At 38.7% G+C, this 23,857-nt stretch overlaps 1 protein-coding gene across 1 annotated transcript in view; it reads left to right on the top strand.

Moving 5' to 3' along the window:
* Nucleotides 1-23,857, top strand: part of oxct1a (3-oxoacid CoA transferase 1a) — a 55,269-nt gene that overhangs the window by 22,079 nt on the left and 9,333 nt on the right. Inside the window, exons 13-15 of the mRNA XM_004547187.6 lie at nt 2,892-2,967; nt 15,281-15,370; nt 16,702-16,782. Of these exons, the coding sequence (XP_004547244.1) occupies nt 2,892-2,967; nt 15,281-15,370; nt 16,702-16,782 (247 nt within the window). The remainder of the gene's footprint in view (nt 1-2,891; nt 2,968-15,280; nt 15,371-16,701; nt 16,783-23,857) is intronic.

The raw sequence follows: 23,857 nt of genomic DNA, 5'->3' as shown, positions 1-23,857 counted from the left end.
TGTGCTGTGAGCCATATTACCTCAGACACCACACTTATTATGTTACACTTGGGCATTTAGACTTTATCACTTCTTAGTCTGTATGTGTTTGTGTGTGGCCAACACCCACCATGAGCTGCTACATTCTTTTGCAGAAACAAAAAGGATTAAAGTGCTTTATGATTATACAGTAGGCAGCAGCACTAATCCGTGCAGCTGTAGACATCCTAGTGATACCCCTAACTGCCTGTTGCAGGACTTTACTTTGGACTTTAAACTCCTTATTCTGAAGCAGAGATTGCTTCTAGTGAAGAAAGTATCACACATAAAGAGACAAGTAAAACTTAATTTGCTAATATAGTGGATTATAGTGGTACCTCTAGCACAGGGGTCGGCAACCTTTCTGATGATGAGTGCCATCTAAAATTTCCTCAGAAGTCAGTGTGCCATATAATTGCATTAGCAATAAATTTAATAACGCTCTATACTAACAGTTACACACTATATAGACCAACTTTATAGAATTATATTTGTTCGCAGATGTTGGCAGCTATCAGCAAATAGTTATCAGTTATTTTGAAACAAAAAAAAGACACTTTTTATCCATAACAAGAACTCCATAACAGCAAATGAACTGTACAACAGAAAATGCAAATGCTATTTATGGTCTCCTCACAACAATGATAAGAAAAATAAACTGGGCCAATATGGCATGTTTGTTAATACAGAGATACACATGTTAATGTGATCTCTGGTCTCCCACTCAGAGACACAGGTCTCCGAGTGTCCAGCGTTCAGACGGCTACCTGAGGACACTCTTCGTGTGAGAGAAAATCTGCTCACACAGACATGTAGAGCCAAACACTGTCAATAAGGCCTCTGCAATATTCTGAAGAAAGTTAAACTTGTCAGGTAGTGATGTCCAGCAGGTGAAAATGCAAGCTCAGTGAACACGCACAGCTATGGATTCCAGCTGCATTCGTCGTTCTGCAAACTTTGATCCCCACAGAGTGTGAGTCTACGGATGTATCATTGTATTTCCGTGGTGCTGATGCTGCGCTGGGCAAACAGCTCCTGAAGAATTTAAAGTGTCGGAATGTAGAAATTTCAACGTTGCTTGAAAAAACTACCAGCTAGCAGTGTCCCTCTCACCGGTAAGCTAAGTTATTTTTAACCAATTACAAGTTGAATCTGATAGTTGGGGTTGTTAGCTAAGATACCGTCATTAAGAAGCAGCACAACTAATGTGTGTATGAAAGTTAATTTGCGATGTGCACCGCTGGCCCAGCCATTTATTTTTTTAATGCACCTTCTCAGATTAATTCACTGCGTGTCGTGCCCAGGGCTGGACTGGGACAAAAAATCAGCCCGGGCATTTTGACTAGAGACCGGCCCACCAGGTATTAAAGCCATAAAGCCTTTGAATGAAACCAAACACTGTTGTGACAGTTATGTACACTGTCTTGTTGGTATATGTATGATTTCTATACATTTTACGTCAGATAAAAATGTATAGCTAGACATTTTAAATGAGAATAAGAAAGTATTTCTTTGTGCCCCCCTTTCCTTGCTAATGCCCTACCTGGCCCCCTGGCAAAACTTTGCTAGATCCGCCACTGCACAGTTACCAGCTGTCAGCTGCTTGGAAAAGGATCCTGGTGTTATTTGTCTCTCAGAAACAGTTCATAACTTCCCTTCAACTCATTCATGTCACCTAAAGGTAAACCTGTTTCTCCATCACCTGTTCAGCTCTGATGATTCAGTAAGGACATCTCCTGGTTTCATCTTCATGTTTCCCTCTCACCACATATCCAAGCCGATATCATGACCAGCAGCTTTTACAGCTGTGGCTCCAGCAAACATCAGCTGATACTAGAAATTAATATTAAATAAATTCTAACAACAGCTGATCAAGCTTAAACGTGCTGCTGTTGTTTAACACAAATAACTAAAGCTTTGTGTCTTTTTTTTCATTCTAGCTGAAGTACGGGACAAATGCGAAGTACGAAACCCGTAATATTTTCTCTGAATACGAGACGATTCCGCTTTTTACGGGACAGTTGGCAACTCTACTAACTAACCTTATGAATGAAATAAAGTTCACTATCAGTAACATCATAGCACCCACCCAGCCATTGGCTATATAGAAACTTGGTCATGCTAGTTAGTACGAGTTATTGTAACTAACTGTAAAAAGTCAGTATAACGAAAATAAACTCCACCTAAACTTGGCTTATATCTGACTCAGATAGACTGCAGGTCATAACTTCTTACCTGAAGTTCAGTTCACCTGACACTCGGACCGGCAGCCGCCTCGGATCTCTCCTCCTCCTGTCTCCCCTTTCCCTCATCCACCTGCTGGCTTCTGTAAAAGCTCCGCCACAGTCACCACCAAACAACTGAGTTATTTCTACACATCAACCAGCATCCGGCCAGTCCACCACCTTTCATTGTTTATACCGTTACAAAAACAACAACAAAAACAAAAACATCGGCCAATGAAAACAAAAAGTCACCATCACCGGTATGCCCGATGGCCAGTCCAGCTATGGTCGTGCCATCAGTTAACCCTTTGCGTGCCAGCTGTGGCACGCGTGTCCAGGTTTGCCGACCCCTGCTATAGCAGATAAGTGTTTGTTTAAAAAGATGTGAATAAAACATTGGAACAGACCTTTTATCTATGACAAGTACTGCTATCAAAAAAAGGCTGAGATGGGAAGATTATTATTGTGAAGGCATTTAATGTGAGAATCAGTCTGATACGCTTGTATGGTGTCTTGTCACAAAAATGGAGTCACTCTAGCAGTACTGTTGTGTTTTATTTTATATCTGATGGGCGGATTTGTGAGTTCATAAGTGGAAGTGATTCTGGAGTTGACAGCTGTCTTCTTCTGTTGTGTCATTCTCATCAGGGGTCACATCAACCTGACAATGCTGGGCGCCATGCAGGTGTCAAAACATGGAGATCTAGCCAACTGGATGATCCCAGTAAGTTTGCTTTTGATTGCCCACAGCTGTTAACTTTTTTCCACATTTGTTGTTTCTTCAGCACCTGCTGTGGTTCAGCACAGCAGTATAATGAGCGTGCTCCAAATGTTTAATTTGTTGAGGGTTTGCTGATAGGGTTTACTGATATTTTTGTAATTTTATTTAATTATTTTTATTTATTGAGTTTGTGTCAGGTGGGTGTTTGGTAATGTAAAAGTTGTGGTACGGTTTTATTGTTACATTATTCTAACTGTATACATACATCCTTCTGTCAGTATAGTACATATTCATACTCATTCTTTGTCTTTATCTGGCTTTCAAGATCTAAAACACTGAATAATCCATCACTATATAAATAATTACTTGTTGTAATATTAGTTCAAACATGTAACTACTACGAATTCTCTTTCAGAATACTTGCAACGATACTTGTATCAATATTGAACCGTTTGATATAGTGGTTTCAGTTCGGTACGCATATGTATCGAACAATACAAAATTTTTAATTTACTTTATCAACTGTTCTTCTGACGATGCTGTCTGTGTTGAGAGCTCAGTGGATATGTGTTCGACTACTCCGCCTAGACTGCACTGTCGAGGAAATGCCTTTCACTCTCTTGTTTGTGAGTGCTGCAGCATAATGGGTGTACAACATTATTATTAGATATTACATCAGGTCAGTTGGTACTAAGACCACAGTGGCCTCAGACCTTGGGAATGATTACTAAGGTCAAGAACCCATTAAAAGCCTCTTTGCCATGTGGGAGTCCTCAACCAGAATGCCCCCTGGCCACAGAGTTTTTTTTTGTTTTGTTTTGTCTTTTTGCACTGAAGTGCTGACGTGTATGTGCAGAGTTGTTTCAGCATGTACATCATTTTATAGACACATCTCCTCTAAGCGACAAACTAGAAACGGGCACAGTCTTGGAGACATGCAATTTTACCATGCAATTTCTTGTGTTATTTCCTTTTTTAGTTTTTCCTCTTTAGTCTAGCCCTCAAAGGGTTGATGGCTTTGGTTTCCACTAACCATTGTTACATCATTTCAAACTAAAACAACGTATATCAGTAAAGATTTTGAGTTTCAATATTTCATTCATCAACAGCCGATGTCCATTTGAGTATTCCTTTAATTGTTTTGAACAGTGTAAATGACTGCATAACAGCTTGGTGAATAGAATACTGTTGTTGATGGTGATTTGTAAATTTTGCAACTTAATTTAATTTTTACCACTTCACTCATACTTGTTTGTCCATGGTAATTGCTAATTAACCAGTGCTTGATTAAGTATGCTATGCAGATTTTGAAGCCCTGCAGTGGAGCTGCTCATAGACAAAGAATTTATTTATTTTGTTCTCTTGTGTAATTCTGGACATTTTGAAAAGCGAAACAATGCGGAACATTGGCACACATACTTCTGTCCTCACCTACGCTTCAATCTTCATTATCCCCTCTTTAGAAAGGATGGATGACGAGAATTACATTTGCAACCCTTAGTGAATAATTTTCATTATTACAATCTAAAGATGGGTGCATAGCGTGAAATTGGAAATGTTTTACGTAGGAGTTGGGGATGCAGTACTCTCAGTGAGATTATGTTGATTTCAAATGCTTTTAATATGCAAAATGCAGATGAACATTTTCCAGTTGAGGGCTTTGAAACGCTTTTACATCTCCACTCAGGCTGAAACATCTGGAAAAACAATAGATGAAGTGAAAAGGGGTAATAGAATACAGGATTCGGACTTGTGCTATTTTATCTTTGGCTGCGAGAGCTTTATCAAGTTGTCCTACATGGAGAGGTCTTTCACAGGAGATACACAAAATACTTCTTGTTATATGCACATCCTTCCAGGTTTCAAAATGAGAATCAAGTTCAAGTTCAAATTTTATTCGCCACATGCAGTGGCAGGTTGCCCTGCAGTGGAATGAACCCGCCCCCCAACCTTACACACACGACACAGACATCACATGGGGTTACAAGTCAGAGAACGGTTGCATTACAGAAAAAACACTGAAATGTACACTACAATGGGAAAGTACAAGTGGAAAAAAAGAGACCTCTACTCATGCTGGGCTATAGGAGGACAGCATGAGAACAGGAAACAAAAAAACTCCTCTCCACAGAAAGCACATAAATGTCCACAGTACAACATTATAGAACACGTGACCAGCAACAGGGTTGGGTAGGGGATAAGGAGTAATCCCAGGCAACACAGCAGCCATCCTGCCACTGCGCCGACTCTCCGGCGCGGGCCCAGACCCGCCTCGTGTTCCCAGGAGGCAACAAGCATCGAAGGCATTGGAAGGGGAGGGGGGATGAGTGAGTGCTTATCAGTGTAAGTGTATGTGTGTGCGTGTCCATAGTTCAGCTGAGACAGTGTCCTTCGCCCTATCAGGCTAAGTAAAGTCTACCAGCCAACCCAGGTGGCCTTGCATAGAGTGGGAAGAACAGTCAAACACAGTCGTTATCAGGGAGTTTTCGTTCGGCTCCAGCCTTGAGCCCATAGCTGGCGCCGAGGGGATATCAGCATTATGATGTTGATGTTGTTGATTTTTCTTTTATGCGAGCAGCTCATGAGAATTTCAAAGCTGTTCTTTAACACTCCGACACTGGTCTCGCAATCTCCTGTTGGAGCACGGCGAGCTTCTCCATGATGTTATCAAACTTGCGCTCCGTGGTCTTATCATTCTTGTGCTCAGAGAGCCGATTCTGAGAACTCACGACTGCAGTGAGCTGTTCCACGATGTAATCCAGCTTTCGCGCAGAGGTGTTGCTCTGAGCAGACCTCTCCTTGATGTAACCCAATATACGCTCAGAGGTGTTATTCTGAGTATTCACGGCAGCTGTAAGCTTCTCCAAGGTCTTAACCATGCTGCACTCAGTGAGCCCATTCTGAGAATCATGTCTCTCTTTTATTTACTTATTTTTTCCAATGTTATTTTGACCAAACTCTGTCGTTAGTTTTACTCGTTCCTTTAAAACTGAAATGAATAAACAAGCACTTCAAGGCAATCGTATAAAGGTTAACGAAAGCATAAACATTTATCTGGTCAACAAAAACATTTTAAAGTTAAATCACTCACAAAAAAGCTGTTAGTATTTGCAGAAAGTTTTTTTCTGGGTTTTACTGCAGTGTGAAGATTAATTGGATTTTTTAAATTAAATAGTTTAATTGATATAGCTTTTAATTGATAAGGCAAGAGAAACAATTTTTTTTATTAGATTTTTTTTTATTATGCACAACTTTGGCTGTTATTATTATTATTATAAGTATAGAGTTGAAGAAGAATTCTCACTCAAAGTGATAAATTGTATCTCTCTGAGTATGTGAATAAGTTCAAGAAAGAGTAATAAGGTTTAGAGTAAGTTACAGTTTCATGTTTATTGTGATGCTACATATGTTTATTTTACTAAAAACGTGCCCACTCAAGTGATGGTAGGTTATGTTGCGTCTTCATATTGAAAATAGGTGCTTTGGTAGAATGATGAATGTGTAATTTTGTTATTGTGATTTTGTCTGGAACACTACGATCTTGTTACAGTAACTAAGATGGTTGTTTGACAGAGATGTTTTTAAACTCTTTTTTTAATTTAAGGAACCAATGGCAGCGTAGGAAAAGAACCTTGTGTCAGAAGTGAAGTTTTAATTGTATTTATCTATTTTTTTTTTAAATATTCATTTTATTTATTACTAACTATGAGTCTATTAAAAGCCTATGATTATGATTTATCCTTTCCTTTGTTTGTTCATTGAAGTTTGTATTTTACAGAACAGAATTAGAATTGATCATTGTTGAGCTTAAATGGAGAAAACAGCCGCTGCCTCAGACATATATTCCAAAACCCCAGAGGCTCAGTATAAGTGCAGCTAAGTGCAGCAATATTACAAACTACTTACTATTAAAATGCAGTTACTCTCCTAAGTGCTCATAAGATCTGGTGGCAGCTTTAATGAAGCTGCTTAAGAAGATTTTTCTTTTTTATATATTTATAACAACAATTTAACTTAGACATATAAATGGCCTGCATTTGTATAGCGCTTTTTAGACATGACTGAAGGCTTATAAGTTAAAAATGTCCTAATGGATATTTGTAATCTCTCTGTGTCTTCTTGTGTATATATTTTTTAAGTTTTACTTTACTTGGGCTTCTCTGCTTAAAATTTCAGCTTTACAGTGAAATAAATTGCATTACTTATAGTGGATTGGAGCATATTTACCAATTATACACTGTAAACAGTTGTGTTTTTCGGTTGCTTTGAACACGCTGTGCATTGTCTTGCTGTCAGTTCCATCTCTCTGATTCTTGTCATTAGTTGTCTGGGTAACGAAGGCTTGTGGCAGTCTGTTGCTATGTTATTAAATAGAGAGCCGTTTGTATCAGACAGTGGAGATTGTCAGAGAACTGGAAGGGAGAGAAAGGAAGCCAGTTGGTAAGTGGGAACTCTTGGATTGTGAAGGGGGTCATTTTCTGTGGTGTTTCTGCCACTGACTAGAAAGCGAACACTCGCACAACAAATGAGAAAATTGTATGCTGTAGCCATGGCAACACAAAAAAATGCAAGCGTGCCTTAACCCTTAGATGATCCTGGGGTTTTTGTGTCATTGCGTTTTTTATTTTCATGCTATTTTGGCTTTGCTGAATTAGTATGGCTCATATTTGCCAGAGGATATTCATTTAAAAAAAATGTTATTATAAAATTGTCATCCCAGTTCCTTAAATTAGCTGAAAAATCCTAAGCGATGCAAAAACCTCCACATTTTATCCTAAGGCCAAAAAATGCCCCATTGAAAATCTTTGAAAATGCATTTTTTTTATCACACATTTATCATGACATCAACTAATTCATTCTTTTAAGATAACCTAACCCTCAGTTTTTAGTTTTTATATTTGTCTCCCAGGTGGCGCTTCTTTTTGTTATCCAAGGCATGTACCAAAATTTTACATTTTTCTGTTTTCTGCTAAAATGATAAATGCGCGAAGCTATTGATGTTGGATAATTGTGTGAGTGTGTGTGTGCATGTGTGTGATGTTCACCTTCAAGTCTTTTCCCTTAGAAGGCCACACTCTGTGTTATAAAGTAATTCAGTAATAATAAATGATGAGTAACCTTTCAGATCTTCAAAGATATCTCAGCAGCAAATAAAATAAAACAATAATTGGAATTTAATGTGGTTCTTCCTCAGGTAGACTATGCAGTTGCACTGCATTGTTAGAAGTACAGGCGTTTTGGAGATGCAAGACTTTACAGCACACAGGAGGCGATTTATGAGTGTAAAGATGGCGCCTCATCCTCCTCTGGGGACTCACCTGAAAGTGAGAGAAGAGAGGAGATGGTTGAAGTCACAGGGTGAACTTCTCTATAGACTTGTAGTCAAGACCGCCTAATCCGAGACCAAGACGAGACCAAGACCGAGACAAAAAAGTCTTTAAACTGCAGCCAGATGCTGCTTCGTTTACGGGTGTCAGGTATATTTATGTGTCTTTGCTTTCGCACAGCCCTCCTCACTGCTGTCTACTGTCTCACTCACTTACTGAGAGGACAGACGCATGCTCCACTTGACTGTCGCGTTTCTCACCCTCTCGGTTTTTCACATAATGATATTATCCTATATCCTCGCATGTGATTGGCCACAATATGGAGGGATTGTAGCATAGCTGAGCCACTGTGTGACAGCTGAGCAGCGAAAGGAAATTAAGTGAGGGTAGAAATGACTGAAAGATTATTAGGCTCTGTTTTGAGTTTTGTTCAAAAAAGAATGACTTCATATAGAAAAAAATATATATATCACATATGCAGGACACCTTAAACTACTTTTTTAATTAAGCAGCAAGGCAGAACAAAGTCAGGGCTGTATCAAGACACAGGGACTAAACCCCAATTCAACCAGACCAAGAACTGATCTGGAATTAAAACAGGACTACAACAGTTCAAAATCAGGAGTATTTGGGACTTAACCAAGACAGACTATAAAAACTAGATGATAGTAGCACTAAAAATCATCATAGACCTGCACTATGCTTATTCTTTAATTCTACCAAAGTCCACTATTTAGATTCAGAAAAGTTTATGTAATTATTTAGCCTTGTTGTGCAAACAAGCCTGCATAACTTAATAAATATAGAATTTGAAAAGTAACAAATGGTATCTAAAAAGTTACATTAGGCACTAGATACATGTTCTGATGAGTTTTGATCCCGGGACACACACACCCTGCCACTAGCTATGCACTGCTGCTGATGGATGAAATCTTGCAGCAAATTGTGGCCATCACAAACCTGCATGGGAAACACTTAGTGGCTTATGGACACAGAGGAACTGCAGGCTTATGTAGGGATGCTTGTCACAAACCGGATCACAAAAACCCGGATTGTCCAAAATCTATTTATTTTAAATAAATAAAACCAAAAAAAGAAACCTTATACAAACCATGGCGTGTGTAGTCAGTACAATCAGTGGTGTAGATGAGTGCATGGTTGGAAGGATTGTGTATGCAAAGTTTGGTTTTGCAAACAAACAAACCAAATGCAAGCAAAATCCAGAGGGATGTCTCAGGGGAAAACGCCACCCAGCAACTGAGCTCTGAAAGCTTTTATAGAGCACTGGCACACCGGGCCCAGGTGTTGCCAGTGTCATTAATTGGGAATGAACCACTCCATCCCTCCAATGCCTGCAAACGAGACATGCCACACAAAGAGGCCAAAAGGACGGCAGGGTGGAGTGGGTCATCACAGTGCTCATTTTGGACAGTTTTTGCAGGTCAAAAAATTAATTAATTAATTCAAATCTGTAGGGTGGTGCTATGATGAGCCCCTCTCATCAGCAAATGTAAGGGCAGTGATTTTTGCACAGACAAAAAAAGAAGAGCTGGCAGCACCATGTGGGAAGCTTAGATTCAAAGACCTCAGTCTGTACATTTGCAAACTGTGCTCTAGCTCAGCTGGAGTCCCTCTTCTTTATACAGCTATAATCCAAAGGCTATAATTAATATTTTATATTTATATTTCAAGCTGAAGCAGTTTTAAAAGACTGTCATTTAAAGTATTACTATGCAGTACTTTTACAGCCGTTGGTGTTGGGTTGAGTTTTTGTAAATATCGGACACTGTAGAAAAAAATAAGAATGCATTCAAATCAGTGTTGCTGCCAATCGTTGATGCCGGGCCTAATAAAAAGAATAAAATAATAGTCAAACACTCCTTGAAATAAAGTTTTTAGACATTATTTGTTGTTGTTTTTTTCTATAAAAAAACAGTGGAGATATCTAAACATAATGGCATTTAAAGAGTGAAAAAATAAGGAGTTAAAATAAAAAGAATTAAAATTAATTTTCAATTCATCATTCAAAGTTGAAAAATAATATTACTATGTAATATTTTTACACCTGTTTTGGGAAGAATCTAATGTCTTCACAGGACAGATGACATTAAGTACTAGGTTGTCCCATGCCCTGCTGTCCCATGTTCCTGGAGAGATGGACCAACAGTTTTGAATGTACAGCAAATCACAGTGTAAAAATGTTATAGAATACAATAGCCCTTTGTTGTCATTCTACATGTACAATTAAATTATATTTCGTTTTGTTTTTTATTTAGTTTTTTTTAGAATAGAATATATAGCCATTTCAAACTGTTCCATACTTGGTCTAAACAGCAATAGTCTTAGTCCTCTGGCACCTGGGGCTCACTTTGAACGGTGGTTTAGTGAGATAGACTGTCATTGTCTATGCTTTTACATATTGTGATAGGTGTCATCTTAGCAAAGCTTCAACTTAAGAGGTCTTATCAGGTTTCTGCACCAGTTATACTGCTCCCGGCAGCCCCACACCCTCCACCCCACCATTAATCACTCATTGTTATAGTTGTGAGATGGTTTTCGTGAGTCTGTGTGCTATCTCGTGTTAGAATATTTTTACCAGGTCTTTTGTTAAGTAAATTATTAAATGAATGAATGAATTAGCCCACCTACTCCCGTAAAGCCTGTTCCCACTGCACTGGGAAGAACAAGATAAATAACCTGCCATCTGTTGTTGGATTGAAGTTCTCAAACTTTTCATGCTGAATGTAACTTGAGAAACGCACAACAAACCTTTTGAGGGATGAAACAAATCAATATGTCGGGTTCAGCTACACTATACAGTAAATACTGCATGTGTGCTTACTGGTAGATTTGTAACTTACTTGCAAGTGAGTTGTCAGTTTGTTCATATAGGGCAAACAGTATTATGCAGCAATGGAAATGAATGGCAGGTTTTCTCCATGTTTCCTGTCTATTTTATTTTCTTACACATTTAGATTCAAACCAGTCTCTGGTTATCACCCTACATGTGACATTAGTTGTCAGTTTTGATTGGCTGTTTAATTTTTTATCAACCTCAATGACTGTACACATCCAATCAGGAAGATTCATGTTATTTAACATTCTGATCTTGTGTGTTATTTGGAACCAGGCTGACTGGCTGCTGTAGCTTTTATTTTGCCTGGATTTTATATGATGAATAACATCTACAGTTGAACTAGGCCATTAATGTAGAACTACTAAAAATCTCAAACCTAACACAGTCTGTTCCTTATGTTCATTTATGTAGAATTTGTTGTTCTCTTCTATATACAGTTGTACAGCTGTAGGGTTTTTGGGAGCTGAACATTGTTTAGAAGAGAGATGTTTCGTGTTTTTGTGTGTTTCTGCTACTGAATTGTTTCCTGACATACTTTTAAGTGTCCTAGTGGCCCTGTGGTGCTACGATTATAGCAGACAAATGGACACAGTAAGAGTGGTGAGGAAATTTAAAAGGAACCAGCCTCAGTCAGACCAACAAGGTTAATATCATTAAAGCTTTGTTAATTAAATGACTAAATTACTCTGCTCTTGTTGGCTGCTTAAAAAGAGGATATTTCCATGGGTGTTGTTCTGAAAGTATGCTTTACAGCATCTGCTGGTCAGAGGCTCAATGCTGTGTGTAGCTTTGTCATCTTCATAGCGTTGATTTTGCAAAACACAAGTCTTTAAGACGTCTAACATTGAGAGGCAAGTTATTGTGAGAGTTCAACATTCGAGTGCCACTCAAAGGTTAGGCAGTTTACCGGAACATAAGTCAACCTAACGCATATATATTAATGTAATGTCGAACTTCAGAGGCAAGTTTTAACTGAATTCTAAGGAAAACCTGTTCCAGACAAGGTTGGGCTGACCCCTGTTAACATGGTGAATGTGCTAAGTAAGTAAAAGAGCCAGCCTCATGACACAAGGTTCAACATGCCTTGATAATACAGCCTTCTGGGTGGAATAGATTTTCTTTTCCCATCATAACTCTCCATTAATTTGATTTTTTTTTTTACACTCTTACAGATCATGTTAATTTTGAGTTTTGCTGCATGCAGCAGTTTAGATCAAAGTAGGCTCAGATAACCTCGTGCAAAGCTGTGAATGAGAGGGAAGTAAATGCCAATCCTCCTAGCAACATAGGTCACTGACAAACAGAGCATCAACCTTTCTTTAATTTTCCACATCAAATCTTATTTTCTTGCACAATTTATATACAACAAGGTGACATTTTGCTATTTATCGTACTGTTTATTTTAATCTTTGTGTATAACGCTTTGCGACTACCTGTCTATGAAAAGCGCTTAATAAATAAACTTTAGTTACTTACAATCATTTGTGACACATTTGACTACTTCCACAGAAAGCTGTTGATCCTCTGCTACATTTTTGGTTACAAGAAAATACATCAAATCATTTTCGCAGTTAGGGATAAATGTACTGCCCCATAGCAAAATAAAAAATTGATTTTTCCATTTTATAATTTCCTCCGGAGTCATTGTCTTGATTTTTACTAATCAAAACCATACTAGAATGTTAATACTTGTGTGGTTAACAGCCTATGTTGTTAAATGGAGTACATTAGCAGATGTCTAGTTCTGGATGGTAGCTGTAAATCACAACTTGCATTTAGCAGGTCAGACAGTCTTATCCCCTTAGGCCTGTGTACCCATCACCTAAGCCCACTGGCTGTCATAAAGTGCATTAACATTGATTATATGAAAAACAACACTGTTTAATCTCAAGTGTCTGTGTAATAAATAAAAACGCTGAAGGAAAAAAGCTGGTGAGACAGTTTGGAGATTAAAAGTCAAAATGGATACAGTTGTATTAAACCTGATATTGGTAGTTTATTTGGGGGTATTGATATGCTGTTACAGCAGGCACTTTCAATTGGACGACAAACAAGTAAATGAAATTAAATGCTGCCTCTTCAATATCCAATATTCTAACCCACCTCCTGTCTCCCAAACCTCCTTTCTGTTCTCAGTTAATATCTTCTCTCCCAGCTGGCCTTTCCCACAGGCAAACAGTATCCTTACAATGTGTCACCCTTGGCATACATACCCTCCGGTTATTGAGCAAAAAGCAAACCACGCTCTACACATGATTGATGAGGAAATGGGATTCTAATTCAGTTATTGAGCCGTCACCCTGCGGCCATATGTGCACATCAACCTTCCTTATTCGGAAACCTTCCTTATTGTGGCCAATGTTTAACTTGAAGACAGTTTTTTTTTCCCCGGCTGGCAGATCTCAGATTCCTTTTTTTAGCATTTTTCTTTCCCACCTTTTAAAAAAAAAAAAGAAAGAAAAGAAAACGGTTTTGGTTTTATTTGTTATTGAAGAAAATATCCATTGTGACATGACAAAGCTTCAGTACACTGGATTCCTGCACAGAATCATTCAGTTATGTTTAGTGCAGTTCTAATGCAGAATGCTTTTTCTTCCTGCTCTCTGCATTGCTTACATTCCTTGCAGTTGTCATTGTGTTTTTCTGTTGAAAATAACAGACCGGTCATGAGCAGTTATGGCTGAATTATTTTAACAGCACAAGTCTTTACCTGTACTACTAATGAGACATTCTGTCTTGAGAGAATCCTCCATTCACTGCACCAGAATAATTCTTATGCTGGTTCTGACTTCAGAACATTGTAATCCTGTTGTTGCTCTGTCTTTCAGTACATTACTACAGCACAACTAGCCCCTATATATCTTCAAAGGGTCACACTGGAATCCTTTATCTTGTGCAAAATCCTAAAATACTTAATCCCTTCTCTGCCCCTTAGTTCTCTGCACGTGTCAGACCTCCAACTCTAAACCCAGGTATGGAATTTGCAGTCCTCAGGCAGAGGTTTGTTAGGTAACCTGCACACCAGCCTGTGACTAGAGGTTTCAGACCTTAGATTTTGGCGTGGTTCCCCAGCAGAGATCTGCACTGCATTATACCAAGAACTCATTGCGTCAGTAAATGGCAATGTGTGAATGAAACTGTTAGAAGCATTAACATAAATGTGACCCGTGTCTGAATTTTAAAATGCTGTCACTTCAACAGATTGATACTGCTTTCAACGTTACTTATGCCGTGACTGAAAAGGCTTAAGAAATGGTCAATGTTTTCTTGTGGCACTTGTTTGGGTTTTCTCAATAAATGTGAAGCATCATTATTAAAGGTAGAATTATTTTTACTTTGTGATTCAGTCTATACAAAATGGAGTTCTGGGGACACACATGCCGTAGGTGGGACTATCAGAAAAGGTGGCTTGGAGTACTCTGCTGGTGTTTCTTTTTCTTTTGTTTCTTTTTCTCTAATGCTGCATTACTTTTACGTTGGAAGTCAGGTATGCGTTCCAATAGTAGTAGTCAAGAACGCAAGAAAAGACAGGCTTTGTTTTGCGCCCTTGGAAGGTAGAGCCATTTATCCATCACTAGCAATATACTATAATGTTAGGGTTTTCGCACTTACAAACACCAATGCAGCACATTTATAGATGGAGCGTGTTAGTACTTTGTTTATGACTTATTTACAGAGTCACAAATACACAACAGTAGTAGTACAGATTGCAGGTTTTACTTCTCAGTTTCTGCCATCTTGAATTGTAAAGTCAGGGTTTGCGGGGCTTTTTTGAATTTGAAACTTCAAACTCAGAATCAAGGGTTTCTGGCTTCCCACTTCAAATGGAATGCAGCATAAAACACATTGGTGCCACTAACTGGTGTGATCCTATAGATAAATGTAGCTAAATGGTCTTTCTCTCTCTCCCTTTTTTTCTTTTTTTTCAACGTATGTGTAGCTGTTTTATGGTCTATTGTCAATTAAGCTTAAATATAAAATGTTTTGGTAATCCTAACTAGGGATTAGACCGACTATAATTTTGTACTATACTCTCTAGCTAATGTTGTGAAAAATCAGTCAAGTGAAAATATCATTCTGTCCAAGATTAGATGGAATAACTAAAGTCTGTTTGTTTCTCTTCTATTCTCAGGGTAAGATGGTGAAAGGAATGGGAGGAGCCATGGATTTGGTGGCAAGCGCTGGAACTAAGGTGGTGGTCACCATGGAGCATTCAGCTAAGGTGTGTAAACATGTAGTTGGGCCAATATGCTCGCTGTGTCACGCAGTGATTTTTAAGTCAAATCGCGTGTCGTGTGACACAATCTTTGTGGTTTGTCAGCCGCCTGTGCACCTCTAGATTTGTGTAACTTGGCGTGTTGCGTTTTGGCAGTAGGAGCTGGATTGAAGACACGAGTGTATGATCGTGATACTTTTTACCGCCAATTTAAGCTCAGCGATATACAGATATACAGAGGGAGAACAGTTTAACAGTTTAAAAACTTGCAACCCCCCCCCCCCCTTGACTTCTGGTTTTGACTTATTTTCCTCCTATATCAGCGCTTATGTGGCGATATTGTCCGAGTGGCGACACCTATCATTCAGGAGAATACTGCAGTGGCTTAAAGTGACTGTGAGACGAGGTTGCGGAGGTGATAGAAGTGACCATTGAGGCCTTAAGGGTGTGTTAGCATGAACTCTTATTGTGGTTTTTCTAGCTAACATTGCCTTTACGAGTCACTCAAGAGACTTGTTTCCTTTCTGTGAGTGAAATTAAATTAACAGCGTCCTTTTCCCGTGTTTATATCTTCACCAGTGTTACTTGTATCTGCTTCCTACAGTAATGAATGTGAGTGCTAGGGCTGATTAAGGATAATTCTGCTAATGGATTGCTTAATATCCTTTTACTAGAGAGGGCTGGCTCATTCTAGTGAGGCACACAATCCACCTCCTGTTTGCTCATCTTCAGTTAATTTAAATACAAGTCTAGAATTGGGCTTAGTGTTTTGAGACGAGCTGATAGTTAGACCGGGACTGCAGCAAGAGATGACTAATCCCACAGGGGTTCTGACACTTGCAGTACGCAATCCAGCTGAATTGGTTTACTTTTAGAAAGTCCAAACCAATGTGATGCAAGGGCAATGTAACACTCTGCATTTACAAAAGCATGCTGTTTTTTGCTAATGGGACTCTGTCTGGCGCCCAGCTAAAGTCCAGATGGTGCAGCAGGTGAGCATAAATTTACTGCCCTGAAGGCTGCTTTCATTCATGATGGGGAAGGGGAGTGGGAGAGTGAGAGAGGGTGTGTGATGTATGCCTCTTAGACATCGTTGGAGGCTTCTCTCTCTCTTTCTCTCCCTCTCTCCTTCTTTCTTTCTCTCTCCCTCCTTTTCCTTGAAGATGTCTGATGGAGAAACTGAGGCACACACTGTATTTGTGCTGGATGTCCTTTAGGATCAATATACATACCCAGCTGAAACACTGAATATACACATATATGTACAACATAAAAGATCCCTCCCAAAAACATCCAGATACTAAATGAAGGCAATGATGTTGTCCTGTTCTTTTTAGGGAGGAAAACACAAGATACTGGACAAGTGCAGCCTGCCTTTGACAGGGAAACAATGTGTGGATCGGATCATCACAGAAAAGGTGCACTTTTATCTTTTTGTTTCTATATGTACATAATAGATGCAGATGTGCCTCCATGGATGCAAATGTGAATAGTGGATGGATAGATGAATGGATGATTGAGCTGTTCGTCATAAACTTCGACTGCTTACTAAGGTTTGCTACATAGACGGTGCAAGTGAGTAAGCTATGACTGAACAGGACTCCTGGCCTAGAAAGGATTTACATGGGGGACATGAGAGTGTTTTGTAGAACTAGTTTTTTAGTATATCTTCTAAAAATTGGGGTTTTGGAATATACTGCATTATATGAATTAGATACCTGTGATTTGAATTTATTTTAATGTTAATAGAATAATGTAAAATTCATTTTTTAATGCCACAGAATGGTCAACCCACAAAAATCCATCTAAATCCCCTGCTCGACTGCAGCTGAACACAGATTTATTTCAGAATCTATTTGTTAGATGATGTCATGAGGTACAACTGTAAACGCCACGCTTGTTACTCAGAGTAAAAAGAAGGTCCACCTCTACTGATGTCAAATACAATGTCTGACTGAACAGAAATGTACTATGTGTAAATAGTGTTGCAGACACAGGTTGGAATCACATTTTGTGTCATTAGCAATAATGAAAAAAATAATAATGCACAAAAGTCCACAAAGCACACGTAAACTAGAAGATCTTCTCCCAGGAGAAGCTGAGTGTTGATGAAATTTAACTATTCACCATTGATAAGTGATTATCATTTTGGCAGGCAGTGATTTCAATTCCTTTTCTACCACAGCTAATTAGTATTAGTAACAACGAGGGGTACACAGAAGTCCTTAACGAATAAAACACAAGTGCCTACACTGTGAATTACATCACACTAACACACACACACTAACTAACTAATACCAAAGGACTAAAGCTGTGCCGCAAAGCACAAGCTATATGCATTGCATGATCTTGGAAAATGTGCTTAACATAAAAACAAGAAAACACAAATGTTACCCAAAACCTATTTTTAAAAAAAATTAAATTATACTATTATATATTAGGCCTATAAGAAACTGAATCCACATTTTATACCCAAAATTGAGCTGGCACACTAGACTCCAGTGAGAAGTCAAAAATGAATCAAGCATAACATTAACCGCTAAAACTTTTTTTTTCTTTTCAGTAAATTGTTGTAATTTGGCATATCAATCAAAAAATAATTATGTGCTTTACTGTTTTTTGTAAGCTTTTTGTAAAACAGTAAATTAGAAAGTTCATGGATAACAATAATACTAATCTTTTAGCATTAAAGATATCATTAACTTTTACAGAATCATAAAAAAGGATTTGGGTAATTACCTTCCTGTTAATTTAGGGCAGCTGTGGCATAAACCTTACGTTTGGTGGTAGTTTAATGAATTTGTTAAGCACAAGAACACAATTCAAAAATGAGCAAACAGAAGCAGCAGATACATTGCTATGATAAAAGAGAGTGACACTAGTAGATGGAAATTGAATTTGTTCATTTAACCCTAATTCAGTCTATTGATTTTCATAAGCAATCACGTGATTTTTTTTTTTTTTTTTTTTTTTAAACATTTAATTTGTTATGGTTTTATGATTTTCATTCTTGGGCTTGGGTTTCCCTTTAAATTCAATTAATCTTTAATTAATCTTCATCCTTGTCTGTTAATGTTTGATGCAGCTGAATGTTTTGCACCCTGTCTTATGCTTAAAGGGTGGCACACAGTCAGAACAAAGACATCTGGTTCTTGTCCGTAGGCTCTTCAGGTTCCACTGACAGACTCATGCACCAAAGAACCTATTGGTCTCTACAACTGATGGTGGAAGCCATTGAGCTGCATCAGCAGCCTTTTATTGCGACAGGCTGAGACAGAAGCATTAGTTTTTAGCATGCCCATCGATCTGTCGGTCAGCGTTACTCTCCTGAGCATGATGTTTCAGAAACATTTGGAGGGAATTTCTTTAATTTTGGCACAATTGTTCACATGGACTCAGATGTGAACTGATTTTAAATTGCGAGGTCAAAGGTTAAGTTAATTTCTCAATTAATATGCCAATTATGCCAAATTACACACAGTGTCTAATAGGATAAGATGATGTTGTCATGGAATTTCACATTCAAAAGATCAAAGGTTAACTTCATTGTGCCATTGTCATTTTCTGGAATATTTTCTTGGGTAGATTTCAAACTTCCATTAGAGCTGAGGTATAAGTCTCTGAGCTTGCTTTTGAGTGTGTTGGTTCTTACGTTATTATGTTAATTATAGTTTATGTTCTCTGGCGTGTGCGTGATGAAAGGATTTGAAAACGTTTGCTTATCTGATAGAGATATCACAGAATTTAGGAACGGATGACAGTTCAAAGGAATGTAAAAAGGAGAAAGGAAGTGGCATAAATGCTGAGTAGGAAAAAGGTCTGTGGCAGTTGAGGAAGAAAAGCACAGTGAGGGATTCCAGTAAGTAGAAGAGCTTGGTGTTGATGCAGTTTGTGTCCTCATGTACTCCGGTCAGTTCCGTGTTACCCTCTGGTGGTTACTGCCTTTAGAGGTTGTTCATTGAAAACATGACCTGTCAGGGGCAAAGTCAGACAGTGTGTCCGTGCTTCCACCCCCAGTTCTTTTCTGCTCGACTGGCTGCTGTTGTGATTGCACAACATTTCTCAGCAAGCAGATTTCTGTCAACATTTATAAAGGTTAAAGCTCTTTGTATTGACCCACTAGCCCTGGTACCACCTCCTTCTTTTCATCCTCCTCATTTTAACTTATGCCGCTCTCTCTTTCACTCTGTACATAAGTACTCTTGTATTATATTCTCAGAAATAGAATGAAAGAAAACAATATATGGTGGCATTCATCCATTCCTCTTAGCAAAATTGCAGCCAGTGCTCAACTTCCTTCCTATTTGACACACATATATCAGCACATTTATATACGTCATTGTCTTTTTTGAGACGGAAGAAAATAAAATCAGTCTGGCTTGTTTGAGTTCACATTGATAAGATCAGACTAGAGTAGATGAGGTGTGTAACTTCATGTTATAGATTTCTACAAGCCTCATCTCTAGATTTCTGGTGTTGGCCAGAGGGGCCGATGGCGCGATATGGCAGCCTCACTTCTGTCAGTCTGCCCCAGGGCAGCTGTGGCTACAACCGTAGCTTGCCTCCACCAGTGTGTGAATGCGAGAGTGAATGAATAGTGGTATTGTAAAGCGCTTTGGGTGCCTTGAAAAGCGCTATATAAATCCAATCCATTATTATTATTATTATTTCATGGAACATTTTGGCCATGCTGAAACCATGAAAGCAAAGTTTATATATAATTTTCCTTTTTTATGTTTTATGGACCAAATAATACCAAAGTAACTCAACTTTCCTTATGCCTACATGCTAACAGATTGTGAGAGGGTGAGATTAGTGATGATGTGAGGATGGAGGTGCTGCAACTACCAAATGAACATCAGTCTTAAGTGACCTTAAAATGTGTCCCACATTGCAAGGTGTGGTATTTGTACATCTTGAAGGATGTCTATACTAGAGATGGCACGATACCACTTTTTTATGTCCGATACCGATATCATAAATTTGGATATCAGCTGATACCGATAGGAATCCGATATAGTGTGTTTTTTAATCAATAAAACTGTTTTTTTAATATCTTGCTGCTTTTTGTATAAGTTCATACTCAAGTTAAAAATTAAAAATTAAAAAAAACCCCCAAAAAACACTAAAGCTATTCTGTTATATCTGTATGGAAAAAAAAATGCACTGCACCCAAAATATTTCATAGTTCAGCAATACTGATCAATCTAATAAACTTAAACCTACTCCATCCTCCCTATTCTGGTATTTTAAAGAGTAAGCAACCTAACTAATAGGGCTCTAAAACTCCCAGCAAAAAGAAAAAAAGAAAAAAGGGAACCACCCCCCCACCCACCACCTCATGATGCTTAATCGACGTGATCAACTTTAATTCGATGCAGTGTGGGGGGAAAAATGCACAGAAATAAATTATTTTTCAAGAATAATTAAATAGATTCAACATCTTTCTTCAACAGAACTGCAGACTGCACAGATGGTACCTTCCCAAAGGAAAAAGTACTATAGCTTACTAGGGTATGTTAGACTTAATAGTTACTATAGAGAATAGAATAGAATAGAATAGAATTCAACTTTATTGTCATTGCACATGCACAGGTACAGGGCAACGAAATGCAGTTTGCATCCATCCAGAAGTGCTTTAGTGATATAGATATATTACAATATATATTAGCAATAGTATAGATATGTAAGTATATTACAGAAATGGGTCTATTATGGTATGTTATAATGTACACGGTATGAAGTATGTTGTGAATATTCTATAACTATAAGTATGTACAGGCTGTATACAGTAATGGACTTCTATTCATTTTACATCAGATTAAAACTTTGGGTGTAAGATTCAGATAAATATTTATTAAAAGCTAGACATTTTTAATGAGAATAAGAAAGAAAAGTATGCCTTTGTGCCCCCTTCTCCCTGTTCATGCCCTATCGGCCCCCCTGGCTAAACTTTGCTAGATCCGCCCCTGCACAGTTACCAGCCGTCAGCTGCGTAGAAAAGGATCCTGGTCTAGAAAGTAATATTTAATAAATTCTAACAACAGATTATCAAGGTTAAATGTGCTGCTGTTATTCAGCCGCTGGTTTCCTCTTTCTGGTGCAAAGTGGGAGATAAACAAACAAGAGCGATGGACTCGCGATAGAAAAGCCAATCAGCTGATCACTGATCAGTTTCATGATTGAAGTAGCAGCAGGAGACGGAGGGGGAGAGAAGAGGCAGTCGCTCCATATATCGGTTGTTCAGCTTAACGCGGGAATGCTTTATAAACATTCAGAGATGAACTTACACACTTGCTTTGCTTCTCTCTGGGATCACTTCCTCGGAGATGAAATGCCGGATTGGTAGCGAGGCTACAAATACACACAGCCGCTCTATCACGTGAGCACACTGCTCCGACGTGCTACGGTTAGGAGGAGAGTTACGCCGTGTCGCAAGTTTTGTGAGGTGCTTTTTTGATATTTAATGGATGGGATTACATTTTTTTTTATTTCTCTCTGATATCCGATCCAGTAATTTACGTCAGTATCGGGTCGGTCCATCTCTAGTCTATACCTGTGTTTCTTCTCACTAAACTCGTCTATAGACCTCCGTGGTTCTTGTCTCTTCGAGGTGCATATAGGGAAGTGGAACATCCTACATTAGAGGCAGATTGCATGAGTTAGTATATTAAAGGGCATCCATTATCGTGCACATCGTGCACAAACGTCAGCAAGACTAAGGAGCTGATCGTGGACTTCACTACAAAGCAGGCGAGGAATTACAAACCCCTCATCATCAGTGGCACGCCAGTGGAGAGAGTGGACAGTTTCCGATACCTGGGTGTCCACATCACTCAGGACCTGTCATGGTCCTGTCACATCAACACCCTGGTTAAGAAAGCCCGTCAGCGTCTCTTCTTCCTCAGAAGACTTAGAGACTTCCATCTGCCACTGAAGGTGCTCAAGAACTTCTACTCCTGCACCATCGAGAGCGTCCTGACGTCAAACATCTGCACCTGGTTTGGGAACAGCACCAAGCAGGACAGACGAGATCTGCAAAGGGTGGTGCGCTCGGCAGAACGCATCATTCAATCAGAGCTCCCTGACCTGCTGTCCATCTACACCAAGCGGTGCAAGTCCAAAGCTAGGAAGATTATGATGGACCTCTCCCATCCCAACAATGGACTCTTCTCACTGTTGAGGTCTGGGAAGCGCTTCCGCTCCCTTAAGGCCAAAACAGAGAGAATGAGGAGGAGCTTCTTCCCCCAGGCTATTCGGGCCCTGAACCAGGTGTAGGACTGGACTCTCCCAAACACGTCACTATAAGACTGGACTCTCACACACGTCACCACACGCACCACCACACATTTCCTATAATCCTATAATTCCTATAATTTATAATCCTTATCTTTATAATCTCATCTGCTATTTGCACATTCTTTACTGTAAATTCCTAAGTTAATTTGTAAATTTTTGTAGTAAATTGTAAATATTGTAAAACTTTTCTTCTGTCATTTAATGGTCGGGCATTGTACAGCTACAAGCATTTCACCCCCATGTCATACTGTGTATGGTTGTGTGTGTGTGACAAATAAAATTTGAATTTGAATTTGAATTTGAATTTGAACATGTGATCTTGGTGTGACTTTCAGATAAAGGAAACCTCTTGAATCAAATGCATTAATTTTGTCCATGTTGTGTGGTCAAGTTTGAGCAATATAACATTTGCGTACTCTGGGAATTATCTAGTATTCTGTGCCTGTCAACTGATGTTGGTGTCCTTCCTTAGCTACAAGTTAGAAGATGCTTGTGAAGGCTTCAGCATGGTACTGCATTAGGCAGAGCCTAGTTGTTAGCTGTGTTGGGAGCAGTTTAAAAAAAAATTTGAAACATCCAGGAATGTAGACCTAATTTATATTTGTGCTGTTGTTGGTTCTTTTGCTTTTCCCATGTATCTGGGATAAAAACTTTTAGCATTGCACATGGTTGATGTAGCACCATCCACCTGCCCTAACACATACTGTGTGCCGTAGAGAGAACTACATAGATGCAACAGTTCTATCTCTTATCTTCGGGAATATTGGTGAAGGGAGAGAAGATACACAACAGGGATTTTATTTATTTTACTTCCAGCAATAGAACTTTTTTATTTGCATCAGCACTAGTTTTCTCCTCTGCTCTCTGTTTTAGTCTAAGTGTGTGAGTTTATGTGCATCTATTTATGCACCTGTTTTACTCCACCACACACAGAGCAGAGAAGATCAACCAGACCAGTTATGCTATCATGCCTGGTAGTCTTCCAGACCAGTTTCTTCTTCCTGGTGTAATTTTCAGCATAATCAAACTTGCTTTTTCACAAGTTATAATTTCACCAGCAATAGTTGTAAAAGTAGGTCAATAGTCTGCTCTGCTGCCATTGTTCTCCATAATAATAACAATGGTTAAAAACAGCAAACACCAATTGTATATGTAGTTCCTCATGTTTAGAGACTCAAAGATATTTCAAAAAAT

The sequence above is a fragment of the Maylandia zebra genome, linkage group LG12 (genome assembly GCF_041146795.1).
Source record: "Maylandia zebra isolate NMK-2024a linkage group LG12, Mzebra_GT3a, whole genome shotgun sequence".
Classification (NCBI taxonomy): Eukaryota; Metazoa; Chordata; class Actinopteri; order Cichliformes; family Cichlidae; genus Maylandia; species Maylandia zebra.
The sequence above is the reverse complement of the archived record's forward strand: the minus strand, read 5'-3'. Positions and strand labels throughout refer to the sequence as shown.